The following is a 20445-nucleotide window of genomic DNA, read 5'->3' as shown; positions in this document are numbered from 1 at the left end:
CCTTCACACAATATCATGTCCTATTTGACCTAAGACATGAAAATATAACACAGCAATAATGATGGAAATGTATTTTAGGAACTTTATGGAAGTGTGGGGTTTATTGTAGAAATGTATAACATTTTAAAATATTTTAATTTCTGTGCATTAAGGCCACTTTAGGGGAGGGTAATAGACATTTGGGGTGTTTTTACAGATGCCAAATGTCAAAATGGGTCAAATGTGACCCAAACAGTATTTAAGAGTTAAGTGCTACATCCATGATATGTACAAAAAGCTAACCCACCATTGTGAGTTTGGACAGTTTGGTAATTTTCCATCACAACAACTTGGACCCATTATGAGAGACAGCTCGTCCTTTAAAACAATGGACGCTAAATGTGCAGGAGCGGCCAGCAACTCAGCAGGTGTTGAAACAACTTCAAGAGGGAATCAGTGCCAGCGTTAGCAAGCTAGCCTGACTAGCTTTTATTTAGAAAGTGCTTCCACTTGCTGAGTAGAATACAATATATCACATATGTTAAATGTTAAAAAGCAGCACATAGCCAATGCAATCTGGGATAGTTGAAATAGGGGAAATAAATGTCTCATATAAAAGTTTGCGGGATATTAAGGGCTACTCATGCTCCAGTGGAAGTTGGATATTATCAGATGTCAATCAACTGATGCTATGAAATGCCCACCCGGAGGTTTGATACTTAGATGCTGTTTCCACTAATGTAAACCAAAATGGTTTCATCCCCTTTTGAAAAGTGGAAGAATATGCACAATAACTATAGTATAGTTGTAGTTTAGTTTGACTTTAACACTATGTTGAAATTCCGGTATAATATAGTATAATAAAGAATAAACCTGCTGTCTGTGGTTTTTAATGTACTCTGACATGTAACATTCTGTCTGTGCTATCACTGTAGCAGCCATCAATCAGTCTCCACCTCCATCCTGTGATGAAGATCCCATAATGCTCTACCTGTTTATCCCGTTCAGCCGCAGTAAGGGCGCTCTCCAGTTCCTCCAGGTCTCGTCTGAGGTTGCCGCACTCGGTCTCCAGCCTGTCCCTGTGGAGGCCTAGCTGGTTGGAACAGGCCTCCTCCTCCTCCAGACGGTCTGACAGGCCTGATAGCTGCCGTTCCAGCTCACGCCGGGACTTCTCCAGCTGGACGCAGCGTTGCTCCGATGCCTGGGCGCTCTCTTGCTCCTGGAGGTTTGCAAACAAAGATATTTCTTTTTTTCCACTATTTTTTCATCTTCATGCACCATATATATCAAACTTGAGATTGGCTGGAATACATTTGATGCAAGACATACTATCATTTATTTTTCTTTATCCAGCTGTACTGCTGTATTTAACACAACATTATGACCTTTGTATAACTTTGTGTTGCATTGATTCTGTGGATCCTGGTACCTTCATTCATGTTTAGTTTTATCAGACACTGAAGGGATAAATTCTGTAATGAATTCTTTAATATTTTCAATGTACAATTAATTAGAAATTAACCCTAACCCCTTTAGTTTTTTCCCCAAAACATTTTTCTTTTATGCTTTTTAAACGATTAAAATTGCTACAGTAATCACATTGCGTTTCATTTAGATGACTCAGCAGTAACATGCATTGACCCATACTGTGGTTTTGGTAAGCAGGTTAACTAGTTAAATGAGTTAAAAGAAAGAAAAGGGGTGAGGTCCAATGTGATAAGAAAAACAGAGAACAGACACTGAGTGATTAAAAGTAAATTAGATGGGATTAAATGAATAATAGGAGCTGAAGGAAAGAAAGAATATTAGTTCAGAGGGTCTTACCGCAGATTATGCCTTAAAATGCGACTTTCCTCCCTCCAGTCAGAAGAACCCTTTCCTTTGTTAGTCTAGATTGTTTCCTTAATATAGTACAGCTGAAAAGGCAACACAATGACGCACAGTGCTGGCGTGATAAGCAAGTTGTACCAAACACCAGATCTCTTAGTCAACAGCAACCCATAACAGGAGAGAGGAGATCTTATAGTCAGAGTCTGCTCTGGGTTCTGTTACTTTCTTATGGACCAGGCATCATGGGCAAGGCATCTGGAACGAGCCAATAGCATACCCAAATATCTGGGCATTTGTGAAAAGATCAGGCGACCACATTTCCATCTGCATTTATTTCCATAAAAGTCCTTGGTTTGCTCTCTCTCCCTGCCTCTTCTGACTATCATCACATCATTTTATTCCTTGTGCTAAGCTGTTTGCACCTTTAACACTTTGACCTAGTGGTGGCTGAACAGGTGTTAGCAGGTATGACAAGACAAGATCGATAACAGTTTCAACACACAAAGGACATGTATACACAGAGCACAAGTGTCTGCACATACGTTCCTTGCACGTGCATCCATCTCTCAAACACACACACAAACGCACACACACACACACACACACACACACACACACACACACACACACACACACACACACAAATGCACACAGGTTAGCGTTGTACAAACACTATGTAGGATGTAGGACTGCTCTAGAGGCAGAAATTTTAAGTCCTGCTTGATTGAGAAGAGTCAAACAATGACTGAAAAGGTTCATGACAGTCAAAGGGTAGCCAAAGGCTAGCTATAGCTTATAAGACAAGCTATCATTATTTGTACTGAAAAAACACAGTATGAGAAAACTTCTCTCTTAGCGTTAGCATTGCCTGAACACATACTAAATTAGTTTGTTTTGTGATATAGGTATACTTTTTATTGTAAATAGTGAAAAAACTGTAAGTGTAGCAATTGAAAAGACATTTTATTACCACGCCCTACAAAGTATTGTTGAACATTGCGTTTACGTTTTGTTTTTGTACTATGTTTTCATTGTTTAGCAGAATGTCCTTTACTTAGCTACTTATCTGCTAACTCGTAGCAGGTTAAATCTGTCTCTCTCCTCTGCTCCGCTCTACTCTCTGTCTGTGTATCATGGATGTATAAAGAGCAGCAGGCCTGTATGTCTGTTTGACCGAGGTTGGGCTAAGCTACATCCACAGAGCAGAGAGGCCACAGCGGACAAGATTAAGCTCTGGATTAACACAAAATCTGATAATGAGGCACCTTCACGTAGGGTTGTGTGGAGGTGTGGGTGTGTTTATTTGTGTTCTGAAATAAACCAAAAATGTTTTATTTATCTCATTCACAGCTTTCTTCTCGCCAGCGTCACCCTTTCTTCAATCTCTTTCTCTCTGCTCTTAGCTAGCTTGTTGATCTGGGGAGGATGGGCTAGTTTTGAATGGTGTGTTTACAAACACCAACCGACAAATCCTGCACAGTGCACCTTTAAGATGTAGTAGCCAAATCATTTTCAGGGGACAAACTAAACAAAGTCTAAGCAGGAATGTGAACGTAGGGTTGAATCTTTCTAGGTTGAAGAGTCTAATTATCCTGGTAATACTAATTGTCACATTATTTTACAGTTAACTAGGTTTTTACAACCTGCTGGTTTTGTGCCATATAGTAATGAAACAAAAAGTCCTTACCATTCATATTTTGACCAGATATTAAATACTTTTAGCTAACATGATAAAACCTTTCGCATTTTGGCTCCATACATAGGCCTTTTTCAAAGAATACATTTGTACATGTCACAGCAGGAAAGGCACACGTGTAAATAGTAAAAGTAATTATATATGACTTCCTTTTAGCTGTTTCAGTATTAGGGTTCTGCTTACTGGTACATTTTTATATAACAGTGGAACGTTAATTAGCAACATCTGTACTACACGTGCACCTATTACAAGTCAAAATATCAAGATATATGTAAACTCCACAATAATCCACACATAATTTATGTACAAACCATCAAAATTTACCCACAGCTGCTAATCTGTGCTCCAGCATGGTGCTAAAGCTATCCCAATCCAGTTCTTCTGGTTCTGGTTCTGGTCCAGGTTCCACATGGTTCCCATTGGCTTCTTCAGAGTCAACAGAGAGGGAGTGGCAGTGCTGGATGCGCCTTACAGACATTATCTAGATCCCTTCCTCCAGTCAGTATGCAGCCTTGCTGTGTGCACTTCACCTGTATGTCAATGTAGCAACTTGCCCACCTTGGTTCTGACAGTGCTTCCGCGCTCCTGCAAAGAGGTGTGATTGCTTCTTTCTCTCTTTTTTTGCTTCTCTTCTTTTGCTTGGCATACAGCTGTTCTTGTTCCAGGTGGGTTTCAGCAGGGAGAACAGGGACAGTAGTAATTCACTCACAGATGGTGCTCCAGTCTGTACTTTCCCAGCTCTGCTCACCTTTCTTTTCCTTCCTCACACTACTTAATCTGCCAATCTCTTTCTTTCTTTCTTTCTTTCTCAATCCTCTTTGTCAGCCTATGGTTTTTTCCCCCTCTCTCACTCCTCTCAATCAACCATTCATCTACTTTTTATAGTAGGCTGTGCTGGTGTACACTACTAAAATCCAAACATTCCTCCGTACATTCTTCCAACATGCCCACAGCCGGCTGCTGCTCGTAACCCAATGCAGGTAGCCAGTACTCTGTCCAGTCTTAGACTGTGATTCACAATAAAGACCACCTCTCCAGTCTTCTTTCCCCACTGTAGTCTCCTCCCCTAGAAACAGGTGCCTGTCCACAGTCTCGGGGGATCCAGGGGTGTCCCACAAGGTTGGTGTTTGGTGTAGGATATCAGGTCAGGAAAAAGCCCTTTAACGATCTGCCGTTCTGCCTCAGAATATCCAGCCCTCAGCTACATCATCAAAACCACTCCGCAGAAAGACACGAAAACAAGGGCAGGATTCCAGAGTAAAAAATGCCTTTTGTGCCCTCAGTCTACATTATAATTGACATAAATGTCTTGTACGTCTACGCCCACATGGTCCCCCACAATGCCAGAGCATTCATATGAGCAAGAACAATGGGGCATATTGTGCTTAAGATTCAAGTGTGGAAGTTTTTCTTGAATGAAACCACCAAGCCCCACAAAGACTAAGCATTTCCCTATCTAGAGTTAACATCAAGTATTATGGTTGCGGGCTGAGGTGATGATGAAGATAGTGGTGAACTTCAGTAATCCCAGGAGAAACTAGACCCTTGCAATAAAGGTATAGTAAGAAAGGGGTATTTAATGATTCATAGATAACTGGCACCTTCAGTACTAGAACATGCATGTATAGGACACTATACACCTGTTATAAGTATACTTATAATATTATATTATATACTTATATGTCGTCTTAAATGTCTTATGTTATAAGTATACTTATTGGTTTATCTTTACCTAAGTATGGCATCACTGTGAGATGCAGTTGAAACCTCAGGAAAAAGTAAGTGAAATTTGAATTAAGAATATTTTTTGTGAACAACAAATGCAGTGTGTAACCATTTAAAGTAACACAAAAGGCAATTTACAAGTAAGTGTACCATAAATACTGTGTATTGTATGTATTCTTACATGTAATGTAATGTCATGTAAAAATAAGAGCATTTTAAATGGAGGTATGTTAAAAGCATACTAGATTTAGTACAACTGCTCCTGCCATCAAAACAAATTCCTGCATATTTATTGTATGAATATGTATTGTATTGTATTGTATTGTATTGTATTATTGTATTGTCTGTAACATTATGATTCACATTCATATTGTAGAAATGTGACCATAGATGACCTTTCCATCTTACATAAAGCTGCAATAACACTGAATCTAAAACTGCCCAAAAGTGGACACAGTTATATGAGGAAGGATAAGCACTCTGCCAATGCCACTGAGCCGTGGACGACATCCAGACACCAAAAAAACACATGTTAAAGCAGGATTTCTGAGAATTCAGATTGTTTTATTTTGACAATGTGGTCTGGGTTCTTGTGCGGGGAGGAAGCACAGAGAGATCTGTTCATGTAACTCCCACTTGAGCTGGAGAAGCCAGAGACACTGAACTCTCCACAGCTGTCTCTTCAGACACCACTCATGTCCAACACCAACACTCTCATATCTGACTAGACAGCTGCCAAAGAATCAGATATACAAATAACTCCAAAGCATATCAGGTTTTTATTGTTGTACCAACTCAGGCCTGGAACAAAGAAATGAAGAAATGCTATGAAGGAGAGCCAGTTTCTTGTTTACTCTGCTATTCTTAAATTTCATTCATTGATTCATTCATCTAGAGATCTGAATTGCAGTTGATACTGATTACAGAGTTATCAGGTACTCTAAGGACACAGTTACTGTGGCAAGTCCTCTGGATACACAGATGATCTATGACTGTTTGAATGCTGGCCAAATGCACTCCGTATTCCCAATGTCTAAGAGTTCAAACTTCAAGTTTATGTTGACCCCAAGAAGAATAGCTATTGCTTAGTGGCTAATGGGGATCCTATTAGCTTGAGTCCACCAGTGGAAACCTCGGATAATAAACTAAACTAAGCTCAACTAAACTGATGGCTTCATGAGGTAGAAAACCTGGCATTTGTCAGCTGCCTTGTTATCATCCTAAGACAAGATGAGTGATAACACCCAGGGGAAAAGGATGTTGCGGGCTGAGCTGCTGGATGCTTTTAACGTAAGATAGTTATCACAAAAAAACAACACTAAAGTCAACAGTTACACCAGCAGATCTGTGAGGTATGCTAAAGTGCTAACTATAACAATGCTAACATGCTGATGTTTAGCCGGTATAATTTATAGCATGTTCTCCAACATCCTACAATTTGAAAACGAGCCCTAAAGTACAAATGATGGAGAAGTCATCAGTTTGGCAGGTATTGTCTATACACCTTCTATGTGACACCTGATTGCCTGTTGTGAGTGTGTTTTTGTTCATTTCAGGCTTTTTAGTATGAGTGGTGTGTGCTTGGTGTGTTTCAGTTTTATCTTATCTATCTATCTTTTCAGTCTGTTCATTCCCTTCTACCTCTGTCTTTGCACAGCAGACCTGCCTGATCAAGCCACCACCACTTCCTTAGGAGAAACCTACACCGACAGCCAATTCCTATTGGATCATTGTGACATTCACGGTTGGTTGGTTGGTTGGTTGGTCAGCCATGCTTTTAGTGCTCAATCATCGATTTGCCAGCTTCCCTTAAACCTATTCTCCCTATCTCCAGAATTACCCTTATGCCTGCCTAACCCATCTGGCTGCCAAGTCCACCAGCCAGCTTACATCCTTGCAATTGTCTTTGTAAAGCCTCCTCTTAGATTTTTTCCTCTCATCTCAGCCCAAACACCAGCCAAACCACCATCTCGCCATCGCTGCTTGTTTCAACAATAAAATACTTGTTTTACACCTTAGCTGTTTGTTAGGTGTCTGTATTTAGGTTCAGCCTTGATACAAGACAGGTATTTAGTCATACAATAAATACCATTATTGGGTCCGATATATTGCACAAGTGAACTTTCAAGCTAATGATGCATTTGATGTAAAAGTCACCAAAGTTATTACAAGTAAAGGACAGGTTCACATGCTCTTAAAACAACAGTCAGGTGTCTACATGAAAAGTAAAAGAGGTTTTTCATCACTGTTATCATTCCTCCCGTTCATACTGGCTGTTAAAAGATCCCATTCAAATGCGCTTTCAATGTAATTGATGGGGGCTAAAATCAACAGTGTCCACAGTCATTCGTGCAAAAAATGCATTTTAAAGCTGAAGTTTATATGAGGCGTCAGCAGTCTGAGTTAGTCATATCAAGTGGATATCTGACACAGTTCCAGTCTTTTTAGCATCAAATTCCCCCTTTGAGTTTCCTCAGACAGTGTTTCTCTGTTGAGCTGTGGTGGGTGTATAGTAACAAAAAGAGGGACTTTGGCACTAAAATGACTCTAACGTTGAAAGATAGCTACTTGATTTGACTCATTTGGATGGCTGAAGCTTAATATGAGCTTCAGATCAACTTTTAGATACATTTTTACACAGGAGGAGGACTGTGGATTTTGTCCCCCATCACTTCCATTGTGAGTGCATTCTGAAGGGATCTTTTAATGACCAGTATGAAAATCACTGTGGAAATATAAGAAGCATCCTTTTCTCTGGAATTCATGGATTTTTTATCCTGGACAAACATTGGAGACTCTACTATTCATCTAAAATGCAAGGGGCATTGAATCTAGGAGTCTCTGTTTTATGTCTGTATACAGATAATGACTCTGTGAAGAAGTGGGGAAAGGGTGGCACTAAGCAGTTTTCTCCCTTCTCCATGCACCGCTTAAGCAATTGCCTTTCTTTGCCTTTTGCCACAAACTGCCACTGGATCAACATGGCCATGAGTATTAATCCTCTTGGGAGTATGAACATTGGTACTAAACTGTGTGCCAATCCATCCAGTAAATGTTGATAGATTTCACTACATAAACTAAATCTTCAACATGCTAGTGGTGCTAAATAATTCAGGATTAACAAAGTTGGAATATGTGGAGCTCTCAATATCTGTATAGTTATCAAGACATTTCACTCAAAACAAAAAATGTCAACTTATGGTAGCACCAGAGGAAAGTTCAGGAGGACTCCAAATAATTTGGATTTATCCTTTCATGGAAACCCATCTGATATTTGTTGAGATATTTCAGTCTGGGTTAATGACTGATCAACCTACATTACTGCCCCCAGAGAAAAACGTAAAATTAGATGCTAAATAATATACAATCTGTGGTATTACTCACCTAAAAAGAAGCTTTCTTAGAAAGTAGAAAATAAAAGGTTTGGAGAACTGAAACCTCAGATATTGTCTTAAGTAACATCTTATTACTCAAGCAGTCCATCTGACATCTCTAATATTATTTCTCGGCCTGGACTTTCAGCCAAAACTCACCTCAAAGTTTATCTCCCCTCACCAATTTGTTCATACATTCATTTTCTTCCTTCCCACTTGCCCTTGAGCATCATGTCAGTCTTCAATTCCCTTGCCTCTCTTCACCCTCCTCTCTCCACTCTCATTCATTTTCCCTGCCAGTCTTTTGTCCCACAGTTTGCCGTGGGCCCCAGAAATTTCAGAGCCAGTCCAGACTGAAAGTTTTTCCACATGCAGAACTGGGGCATCTGGATAGCTCAACAGGAATGCTCCACATTTATTTCCCATTAGCAGTAATTGAGGGGTAAACATTGGACTTTACTCAATTTATATCCATTTATACCAAAGAGTGGGAACTATGGCAGAAGCAAAGAAAAACCTTTTGTCTCCACCCCCACCTTGGAGTGGTAATCCCACATTTACATCATAAACACTTGGATTTTATAGTCTGTGTTTTCATTTGTGTTCTTGCACTTTTCTCTAGATGTTTTCAATTACAGTGTGAGTGGTACTGTCACATCTTTTTCCTGTTTCTGCTTATGATGGGTCTTCTGTTCATGGCACTTGAAGCCACACTAGCAACGTGGCTTTAAAGATGGTAATGTTCTTCTGTCAGTCAATCGACATCTTTAGTCCAGATAGAAACATTGGATATTTCTTCCAGCGCTACCATCAGGTTTACATTTTTGGTTTCAACAACTATCAGATAGCCATTAACTTTTTTTAAAACAATCATGATTCCCAGAGGATGAATCCTAGCTACTGATTTCATTGATCGGTTGACTGTTCTTGCAGCATTACCATGAGGTTGACATTTGTTGCTTTAATCTAGCGCAATCATTAGGTCAAAACTTTGGCTAATGACCAAACTCACAAAACTACTGAAATTCCCATCAGAATTAACTTTGCTTTGCTAGTGCTACTAATTCTGTGCTACAATGCTAATTAGCAAATGTTAACATGCTAACATTCTGAACTAATGGTGCATTCCAGCCAAATAGAAGCATAAAACCTGTTAAGCATATAAGAGTGTTAGCATTGTCATTGTGAGCATGCTAAAATTAGCATTTAGCTCAAAGCACCACTGTGCCTTAGTCTAACAGTGCTGCTAGCATGGCTGTAGATCCTCGTCTTGTTGCATCATGCTAATTATAAACCTATTCTTCTTGAATTATACAATGGGACTCATGAAGATGCTTCCACTGAATCAGACACATACAAACCTAAAAAGCAGCTTTAAAAAAAAAAGAGAAAAAAGTAGGCCTTCATAGCCTGTATCGGATTGCAATATCCTAATATCAATAAAATACTGAGAAAAATAATGTGGAAAAAAGTCTTCTTTCTCTTTTTTTTGGTTTTCTTAGAAATCAATTACTTTTCAAGAATTTCAAAAGCACTTCAAAAAATTCAGTCGCTTAAACCAGATAGTTGTTCATTCAGGTTGATTAAGAAGCAGGAATTCATCATACTCCTGATGAAAGATGGATGAGGTGTCCCTCCAGCTTCAGCAAACAATGGGATAATGAGGAGAGGGACAAACTTCCCCCTGGAAAACTGGAAGGCTTCCTACAGGCAGCAGCAGCAGCAGCAGCAGCACTAAATAGCTCTGACAAGGGGTCATATTTCCCTCTGCAGTCAAATCAGAAAGGCTCCAAGGTATGAATTATGTTGGCTGATCTGTCTCCTCTACAGATTAACTTCATTATTTATGGTTGGCTAATCTTTGTAGTGAAGAAAAGACACAGTTGGAGCCAGAACACACCTGGAGATATCAATAAAAAAAGTTATTTCTGTCTGTCAAAGGTGATGTAAAAAAAAGAGTGAGAGGCTATAGACTTAATACGTGAATAAAAGACTTAATAAAAGAAGGACTTGGAAGATTATGGACTCCAGAGGAAAAACAGACTAGCAGGGATTTTAAACCCACTTGAACCCAGATTTCCACTTTTTGAGGCCGAATTTAGTTCAAGTTTTTCAGATTAAATCAAACTGATTTACAAACTGAGCAGATGATAGCTAAAGGTTACAGTATTCAAGACACATACAGACAATGATCAACAGTGACATATGAGATTGTCATATCCAGACAGCAGTAAAAAAACAGTGACAAAAACTGCAGTCCAACTCTTCAAGGCGGTTTACGATGTGTTCCATCAAAGCCATGTGAAGAGTCTGTTAAGGCACTCAGCAACAGTAATGACTGAATTCTGTGGGCAACCCTGGAGCGCTTTCCACAAACATTGGCAATGGCAGTGCCGCTCCACACTCTCACACTAAATCCCTGCCTCCAGGAGAGCTTCACTCCCATATCTGACATCCAGCCACGTTTGAAAAAAGGGTAGTGCAACTCAAACAGGACGGTGCTGGCATCAAAGTTGAAGTTATGGCAAAGCTGCACTATATGCAACTGTGGGAGGTTACAGTGTGAAAATTGAAATCGGAAATCATACAGTAGCATGATGTCACTAAACTGATCACAGCTTGCCAGTGCTTACTAATCTATTTGGTCTGTCTGTCTCTATACCAAAGATAACTACATCAACAAGCATTTCAATGAGTCTCTGAATGAAGCATTCACTCACCGCCATTAAAAGTATTTACTTCTGAGTTTTAATTCTTCACTTCCAAGGAACAGTAAAGTGTACACACCAAGAGACTATTTAATTTTAGAAAAAAAGGATCTCCCTGGTTTCATTTAGCAAAGATTTCATTGCTTTTCTCTGTTAGAACAACACAGAAGTAAGCTGGTTAGACAGGCGCTGTAACTATAGGTTGTATGATTAGATGGAATTGTTTATTGATGGTTCAATATTGAAACATATTTTTTTACTTTTGGAGCATGAAAGCTCATTCTTGACCTTTGGGAAAAGTATGTTACGAACTAATGTAAGCCAAACGGTCAACTTACTACCTTTTAGAGCTTTTAAACACAACTCAGGGTCTTCATTCAGCTAATGGAGCTAGCTTAGGTAACAACTTTCTGGCTAGGGTTCTAGTGAATGAAGGCTGTGCAATCCAGTTGAATGCTCTGAAAGCTAGTAAGTGGAACTTTCCATTGGTTCCCACTGAGGACATACATCTTTTAAACCAGGTCACAAATATATCATTTTTAAAAAGGCATCCCAGAACACTTTACCTGTAGTTTTTAGCTAACTTTATTTTAAGTGATAAGCAGCAGTCAGAACAGTACTTTCAGTCTACTTGGGGTCAGTGGGGAAAAAGCTTAAAACATTAACAATCTTAGCAATATATTGCATTAATTGTAACTCAGTTTTGGTTGATCTGGCTTGTCAGCTGCTAAATGCAGCTGGATGCTAGCATGGTCTGTCTGCTATTTGGTGGCAGCCAGGTAGAGAACAGTGGGTTTATAAGAACTTTTTCACTAAATTCGTTGCCTGCTGCTGCAGGAAACAATTTTGACGAGAGCCGTGAGAGTTAACCAAAACAGTAAAGTTGCAGGTTGTAAAACCAAAACTCTGAAAGATGTTCGGAAGCTCTGTGGAACTCAAGGGAACTGCAAAGCTGGGTGATAATTCTCTGTAGGTTGGTCAATACCATCAACTCCTTTCGTATTACTCGTAGTCATTTAATTTATTGTTAACATAAAAATATTAGTAAGCGCAGCTTTAAAGGACCAATGTGTACGATTTAGTGGCATCTAACAGCGATGTGGCAGATTGCAACCAACTGAATACACCTCCAATTTCAAGCATGTAGGAGAACTGAGAGATGTTGCAAAACTCATGAAAAAACATGAAAGTCCCTCTCTAGAACCAGTGTTTGGTTTGTCCATGCTGGGCTACTGTAGAAACATGGCAGTGCAACATGGCAGGCTTAATGGACAAATACCTGGTCTCATGTAGATATAAAGGGCTCATTCTAGAAAACACAACAACTCTTATTTTCAGGTTATTATACAGTAATTAAAAGATACTTATGAATATTACATTCCATTTTTGACCACCATAAATCTAAACATTGGTCCTTTAAGTTCTCATCATAATGTACTGTTTTGCCATTGCTCTCAAAAGTAAGTGGCAGACTGATTAAATTACATGTATTTATGGCGTGAGTACTTTTACATGAGAATGCTGGTTGTATTTCTCACAATAAAATATTTGTGGCAACGCAAGGGGATGTGCCACTCAAACAGTCCTTCTCGCAGTAAACCAATCAGTCATACAGCGAGCCTCAGGCCAGGAAACAGCATGGTGCCTCAGAGCACTGTGACAGCAGTCTCAGTAAAAACACACTCTGTACATGCTCTCTCAATAAAATGATCAGCTGGAAAATGGTCAACACAGCAGTAAAAACCCACAGAGAGAAAGGAGGCATGAAAACAAGCTTGAGCTCAGTGACTGCCATAGTGGCTGCATCTCTCTTCCCTTTGCTAGGGTATCATTATCCACTTAATTTCATCCACCCGGGGTTGGTATAATGACCACGTTCAAAATCCCTTATCGAGCAGAAATTCAGACCTAATCACAAATCATGTGAGCTCTAAAATATCAAGTTGGTGAAACAAAAGAGGAAGAACTTTTTTTTTTAAATGAAAGAGAGAAGGAGAAGCAAGAGGGAGATGCATCAGAGCAGAGCAGCAGACTTACAGCTCGGTATTTAGTGGCCACTTCATTCTTTTCCTTGTTAAGCTGAGTGTTCTGTTCCTCTAGCTCGCGGACCTTTGAGAGGAGTCGGTCACTCTGCTCTATGGCTCTCCTCAGCTCCTCTCTCTCCCTCATCCCTGTCTCCTGTGTGTGTGAATGTGCTGCTGCAACGACAGAGACCCGACCTGGAGTGTACGCTCACACACACACATGCAGAACTTCACACACATACACACAGGGGGAAAGCCTGATATTTCAGCTTGGCTGGCTGTTGCTGTCTGTTTGTCTGTCTGACTGAGTCGCACTCACTTCACTTCACTGTCTGGAGTTTGAACTGTAGCCTCTCTCTCCTCCATCAACATCTGACACACATGTACCCACTCTGCCTCTGCTGATGTGCTTTGTCCTCTGCAAGACATCCGCATGCATATATGAAGAGACGCACATGTGCCCACATTTCCTCCCCTCTCTCTGGATTGACTTCCTGCTGGTCCCCTTACAATAAAACATGCTAAATCTATCTAATATTTCTCTCTGTCAGCATTGAATTATGGGCAGATATTTGCAACCACAGGCCACATTAAAGGCGCAACATGTGGTACTTCAACATAGTTATATCAATGTCAAATTGATATATTTACCAGTAACCCCCCATATATCTCATGCTTGTTGTGTTTTAGAAGTAGTAGCATCTCTCAAAATGATGACAATCTGACAAGTCATAACACTTAAAGCTGCATACATTTTTTCGGTCACTTCGAGGTAGCACAACAACTTACAAACATAGCAGTTGTGCTCTCTGTTCTGGTTTGGTCTTTTCCAACTCTTAAGGGAAATATCTGATGTTTTAGCAGCTAGCTAGCTCCACCATGTTCACCATGCTAGTTGCTAACCTTGCCTGCTGTTTGGTGCTGAGCAATTTAGCATACAGTAGGTATATCCGCTACTTGCTGTGGCTAGGAATTACACTGATGAGAGCTGTGAGACTTAACCAAAACAATAAAGTTGCATCCTGTAAAACAATGAGCTAAAAAAGCTCTGTAAGGCAGAGGGAAACTGCTGGGTTGAGTGCTAATTCTTTCCTTTCATGTCATTTGATTCATTGCTAGTATAAAATATTGATCTTGCAGCTGTAAAGTCATACATTAGAAATTCATGTAGAAAGACACAGTGGCTGATAGCAATTCATGCTGCTGGAAACATGGGTCATTTTATGCTTACTGAGCAAACCACTAGCTCTTCTACAGTTACTATGTGTGCCATAAAGTGACCTAGCAGATTTACCCCCCCCAAAACTGATCTAGTAACACAAACTGTACACATTGGCTGCCATTGACCTCATTCAGGGTCATTTATAGTTACCATACAAATAATAACATTAACTAAACAAAAATCTAAACTTTATAATAATTATATATATGAGGTGTAATTTGGGCTCATTTGTTGCAAAAAAAGTGTTTTTGGTGACTGAGTAATTTAAAAATGAATTGCTTATTCTATATATAGGCTACTTTCATTCCGTTTTAACGAATGACAAAATACTCAGTTGTTGCTGTTATTTATCATTATTTTTTAAATTTGAGGTCAGTGGCTTGATAGTTTTAAAATGGTATAATTATGTAGTATATAATTACATTGGATTCCAGAAGCCGCTATGTGGGGATAGCCGCACTCTCATAACATCAAATGCTTTGAGTACGAGGAAACAACGAAACAAGCACCTAAAGCCTAAAAAGCAGGTGCTAAGTGAGAATGATTTGTTGTTGCCCAGATGCTTTTTGATTAGCCATTTTTATTCAGTGATTTGAAATCATTCGCTTGTAGTTAGCGGTTAGCAAAAGTTGTATTTCTTCTGGAAAACAACTGCTATTGTGAACAAAGCAAAGTGAAGAACTCCTCAGTGCACACCAGCTACAGTACCAAACCACAGACAAAAAATAAACAGGGACTCAATGTGGAGTGGTATCCAGGAAGAAATGGCTTACTGCTAGCTTGTCCAAGAAAGTGCTTTTCGCTTTCTGTGTGTGTTATTGAAGGGGATGGCACCTAGTCAAGAGGTTTTCAAGCATCTTTACCAAACATAAAGCAGCAGGAGTCATCTGGACAGTGTGGTAAAGGTGTTCTTGCTTGGTTGAGCTAACATTACCCAAATACCAGCACATACAAACAGCAGCTACAAGATTCTAACACCAGTCACTGAACAGTTTACCCAGAGGAAGAACCATCATGCTTTCCTTCTCTTCAAGTGAACTTTAATAATTTTTTCATTGTTGAATGAAAAAAATATAATTTATCTTCCTAGTTCTTATAAACCCACTATTCCTGTTATAATGGGATTCCATCAGGCCAAATGGCCATGGCTGCATTTTATGGAAAATCAAAGGCTCAATGCCAAACTCACTCCTGCTGAACTGTTTCATTCTGTGAATAGCGACACACTTAATTGCATTTACTCATGCGGGCCTCTACCTCTGTTCCCCTTCTTCCTCCAGTTATCTTTTGCTCTCCTTCCTGCATTTACTATATCATGCATTCCCCAGTATGACCCTCCCCTCCACCTCCTACTGCTATTCATCAGCCTACAAACAGCTTTTCTATTTATTTTTCTATTGACATTGTCATATTTTATCTAATCCTGTAGTTCTGCTTTATTAGAGCCAAAACAGTAATATTTCAGGAGGGATAGGAAGCGTTACGTCAAATTGTAAAATCATGTAATTTTCTGGTTGTGCATCTATGCAGTACAGTAGTTGTTGCCCTACCTAAAAACACCACTATACTGCACAGTACTGTGCAAAAGTCTTCGGCCACCATCATCATACAGACAGAAAATACAGGAACTATGTACACAAAATGTAACATGAATTATTAATTATTATTATTAATTAAGGTTCCATTCCATGTAGGTTTAAGAGAGCCAGGTCTCTACTATTGCTCAAGTGTGAAGGGAGGAGATACTAAATACTTGCCACTCTGTTTTTTTAATACTGCACACACATTTCCTGTATTTTCTGGTTGTATTCTATTAAAGTGACACATAATTATATATGGTCATTAAATCATTGCTAAAACAAGTAAGACTTTTGCACAGTACTGTATATCTGCAGACTATAAGCAAAGTGATGAGGGACTCTGAGGTGTGCCACCTGAAAAAGATGATGTCAGATTTTTAACTGAATTTGACAGATAATGGGGGCCGAAGACACACAGTCCTTTCTGACAAGTCTTAGGCCATCATTAGATTTATTGTTTTAGCAATGCTATAATGATCACATATAATTATTTCTCAGTCGCTTAATTAGAATACAGCTATAAAATACAGGAAATGTGTATGCAGTATTAAAAAATCGAAAAGGAAACTTGTATAGGTTAAAGTGTGTAAGTATTCAGACCTCCCCTTACACTTGAGCAATAGTAGGAACCTGGCTCTCTTAAATCTAAATGGAATGGAGCCACAATTAATAATAATATTTAATAATTAATTCATGTTCAGTTTTGTGTACATATTTCCTGTATTTTCTGTTTGTATGATGGTGGCGGCCTAAGACTTTTGCACAGTACTGTACATATGTATATATATATATATATATACATGCATGTGACAAAGCAAAATGCAAAGTGGAATGCAAAAACAGACCCCTAACCTTTTTCAGTGCTTTCTTGCAAAACTCCAGGTAGAGTTCCTGTAATATCAGACCTTGGCTGGATTATGTTCATGGTTTATTATAACATAAACCCTATAGTTAACACCAGATGACTGTGGTTTGTCAAAAAGGACAAGACAAATAATTCAAAAACATTTCAACACTGTGCATAGTTTGAAAGTCAGTTTGATGCTTTATGAAATCAAAAGCACTCCCTGGGCAGTTAACACCACCTCTCTGGTACCTCCAGCCAGTTAAAACAAACACTATGAGCTGCGAATTTCATACAGGCCTGATCACTACATGGTACAGAGGCTAAAGATCAGAGGTAGACTTCAGCCAGCAGATTTGGGCTGTATTGTAAAGATGTTGATGGTATTTGCACAGGCTGCACTTTATTACAGGATAGAACTGGTCCGAGTCCCTACTCCCTTTCAGCGGCACCTCAACGGTCGACCAGACCTCATCGTACCAGACTCACAGGCTAAACAGACGTCTGCCAGCCCCTGACAGACTGATGTAAACACAATAATGTTCTGTACATGCTGTGACAGAAACCAAATCTAAACTTTTAAACAGGAATTCAGCTCAACATGAGAATAAAATCTGCCTGGTCTCTCCATGATAATATTCAAGACAACTGATGGTGATTTCATTGCTTTGTTTCTGTGGAGTATAGAAGCATAAAACATTAACCTGTGCATCAAATGAGTCACCATGTTTTTTAAATGTTGTAGTATTTGGAGTCATGAGTTGGTAAAGGTCAACATCTCTTTTTCAACACATAAATTAGAGCAAGAAGAATTCATAGCCAGACAATCACAATAATAGTAAAGCTAAAGAGGAATTAAAGAATCTCATCTAAGGGCAGTTTGCAGTTCATCCATTTAAAATGGTGCATAACTTAAATTAGTCCTTCTAACAGAAGTGTGCAACATGACAGCACAGAATTATTCTGAACAATAGTCTTACAGTTTAGAAAAGATAAATTCCCCTTTAAGCTGCTCTAATCAGTATTTTTATATTGGATCACATGACTAATGTGTGATTTGCACATGATGATGAACCAGCAGAGAATTATGTCTCAACTCTGCAGTTTCCATCAGATGTACAGAGCATTTTAGCATCTTTCAGCACACTGTCTTGGTTTATGGCTCACAACTTTTTACTGCTATGATTCAGTCTCAGTGTTGTTTCCAGCTGCAACAAGCAGCTGTCAATGAACACAGTGGAGCATTTAGCAGCTAAAGAGATATATATTTTTCTAAATAGCTGGTGGAGACCAAAAACAGAGCTAAAATGAGATTGTCACATTCATTTGGTGGCCAGAAACACACAGCCACTGTTTGCTAACATGTCAGTCATATGAACCTTATATTGCAATAATATGTCAATGTTGTGTGTACAGCTTGTTTCTGTTGATAGTGTCCATCAGTTAATGCATGTTATATTTTATACAGAAAGTCTTGTTTCCTGTCAAGCCAAAAGTCAGTAAAAGTGATATGGGTAATAATTATAGTTTTAATGACAGAGAGACACGGGTAGATGTAGAGCATACCATGTGGTTGGTCTTATCTGCATTTAAAACAAGTGTATTATTAAGAAAGGATATTTTAAAAGCATCGCAGACAGACTGAAGGTGAGTAAGACTGAAGGTGAGAAAATGGTGTCATCGGCATAAAAACAGATAATGTATTGATTAGGAAGAATAATGTTATTTGTATAATAGGTAGGTATTAATATCAGAAGGGTGTTCTTATACAAAGTCTTTGAATGTCAATGAACACCTGAAATTAATGCATCACACATAGCAGATGACCTCGACCTGAAGACACCTTCCACAACAACTAATGTGTTTAGCAGAGAGCAATTTGTGTATTTACACTTCATGCCAGAGTCAATCAGTCTTCTTTTATTTTCTATCCACACCAAACAAGATTCTACAAGTCACTTTGGCTTCCAAAGCAAAAAAAAGTAGTTTCCTTCCCTGGAAAAACAGATGTGAGCTGATTTTCCACTGTGAGATCTGAAGAAGAAGAGTTTTAAAAGGGAAAACTGTGTTACAGAAAGACAGACCGAACACACACACACACACACGCACACGCACACACACACTCACACTCACACACAGAAAAACCTGTTGCTGCTTGAGCGCAGTATCTTTGTAAAAGAGCTGTCATTAGCTCATCTCTCTGAACCCCCGACTGTGAGTTTACCTCTCAAAACTGACACATTGTACAGTTTGTCAGCTGGAAATTAGACAGGGAAATGTGCTATCATCTTTCTTAAGTGTGCACAGGTAATTGCCATGTTGTCCAAACAAGATTTAGAACATTTGTGTGTTTTAACCACCAAGAGGATATACCTGCTGACACACCTGAACTTCCTTTGCCTAGAGTCAGTTTAACACACAATATATTTACCTGTCAGTGCAGGATTTAGCATCGCACTCAAGATCAATCTGCACAGCCATGCCAAATAAGCAGAGGGAGATAAATGCGACACATCAATGGTTCACCTTTAACATGATCACAGGGCTCAGTCTCTTAAGCTGGCACTATTGTTGAAAATGCTCCAGCAAACCAAAATTAAATGCTCTCTTTGTTGCAGCACAATTTGTCTTTGTATGATGAACAGTGAGTTACACTTTTGCAGAAGTTTTCGTGTTTTGACTTGAAGCTCAGAGATGTTTGTTCGATCAAACCAGACACACTGCACCTCTCCTCCCAGTAAAACAAACTTTACAACTTTCCATCTGATTCGTGGCACTGTGAAAACAGTTTCTAGTGACCCCCTTTTTCAGATTTTTCCTACACAATGCAACAATTTCCCAAGTATTCCCCCTCTTCTTCTGATTCCAAACATTCCTTGTCTGAGTGGAGGTGACTGGGATATTAATCCCATGATTCCTTTCTTTATTTGAACAGCTGTTCACCATCTCAACTCTGATTCACACCTGCAGCAAGGTTCAGATGCTACTGGCTAAAGCCTCACATCCAATGCACATTATCCAAGTCAACACACTACTCAAACATTTAACTTTCAACAAGCCCAAACTACTTTTCAACAAATAAAATGAAAATGTGATGTTAATACAACAGCCTTGCAAAGTCTGGACCCTGCTTCAAAGCCATGCAACAACAAAGTGCTTGCAGATTGTAGTTTGATTTGGAGGCAGAGCTGCTGTGGAGGAAGAAATCCTCTTATTGGTTTAGTTAAACCTCATTGAAGACTTATAGAGGGAGAGATTTTCCAGTACAAGTTGGTTTACTGGCAAGCTTGGATAACAGAGTAGGTGATGCTCAATATAGTCTCAGTGACCAGGAAAATAGAACAGCATGTACAATGTAATATAATCCAATACAAAAGCACTAAATGCTGCATTTGTCAAACTTAGAATGCTCAAATGTGTGGGGTTGGTAGGGGATTTGGTGGGTAATTGAATGTTCTAATAC

General features: G+C 39.2%; 1 protein-coding gene across 1 annotated transcript in view; it reads right to left on the bottom strand.

Moving 5' to 3' along the window:
* The window catches only part of LOC128381177 (putative uncharacterized protein MYH16), a 35577-nt gene extending 31594 nt beyond the window's left edge, over window positions 1-3983 (bottom strand). Inside the window, exons 1-2 of the mRNA XM_053341125.1 lie at window positions 3834-3983; window positions 971-1198 (exon numbers count right to left, since the gene is read on the bottom strand). Of these exons, the coding sequence (XP_053197100.1) occupies window positions 971-1198; window positions 3834-3983 (378 nt within the window). The remainder of the gene's footprint in view (window positions 1-970; window positions 1199-3833) is intronic.
* Between the last annotated feature and the right edge of the window lie 16462 nt (window positions 3984-20445).

This window comes from Scomber japonicus, chromosome 20 (genome assembly GCF_027409825.1).
Source record: "Scomber japonicus isolate fScoJap1 chromosome 20, fScoJap1.pri, whole genome shotgun sequence".
NCBI classification, from domain to species: domain Eukaryota; kingdom Metazoa; phylum Chordata; class Actinopteri; order Scombriformes; family Scombridae; genus Scomber; species Scomber japonicus.
This window is presented reverse-complemented; position numbering and strand designations above follow the sequence as displayed.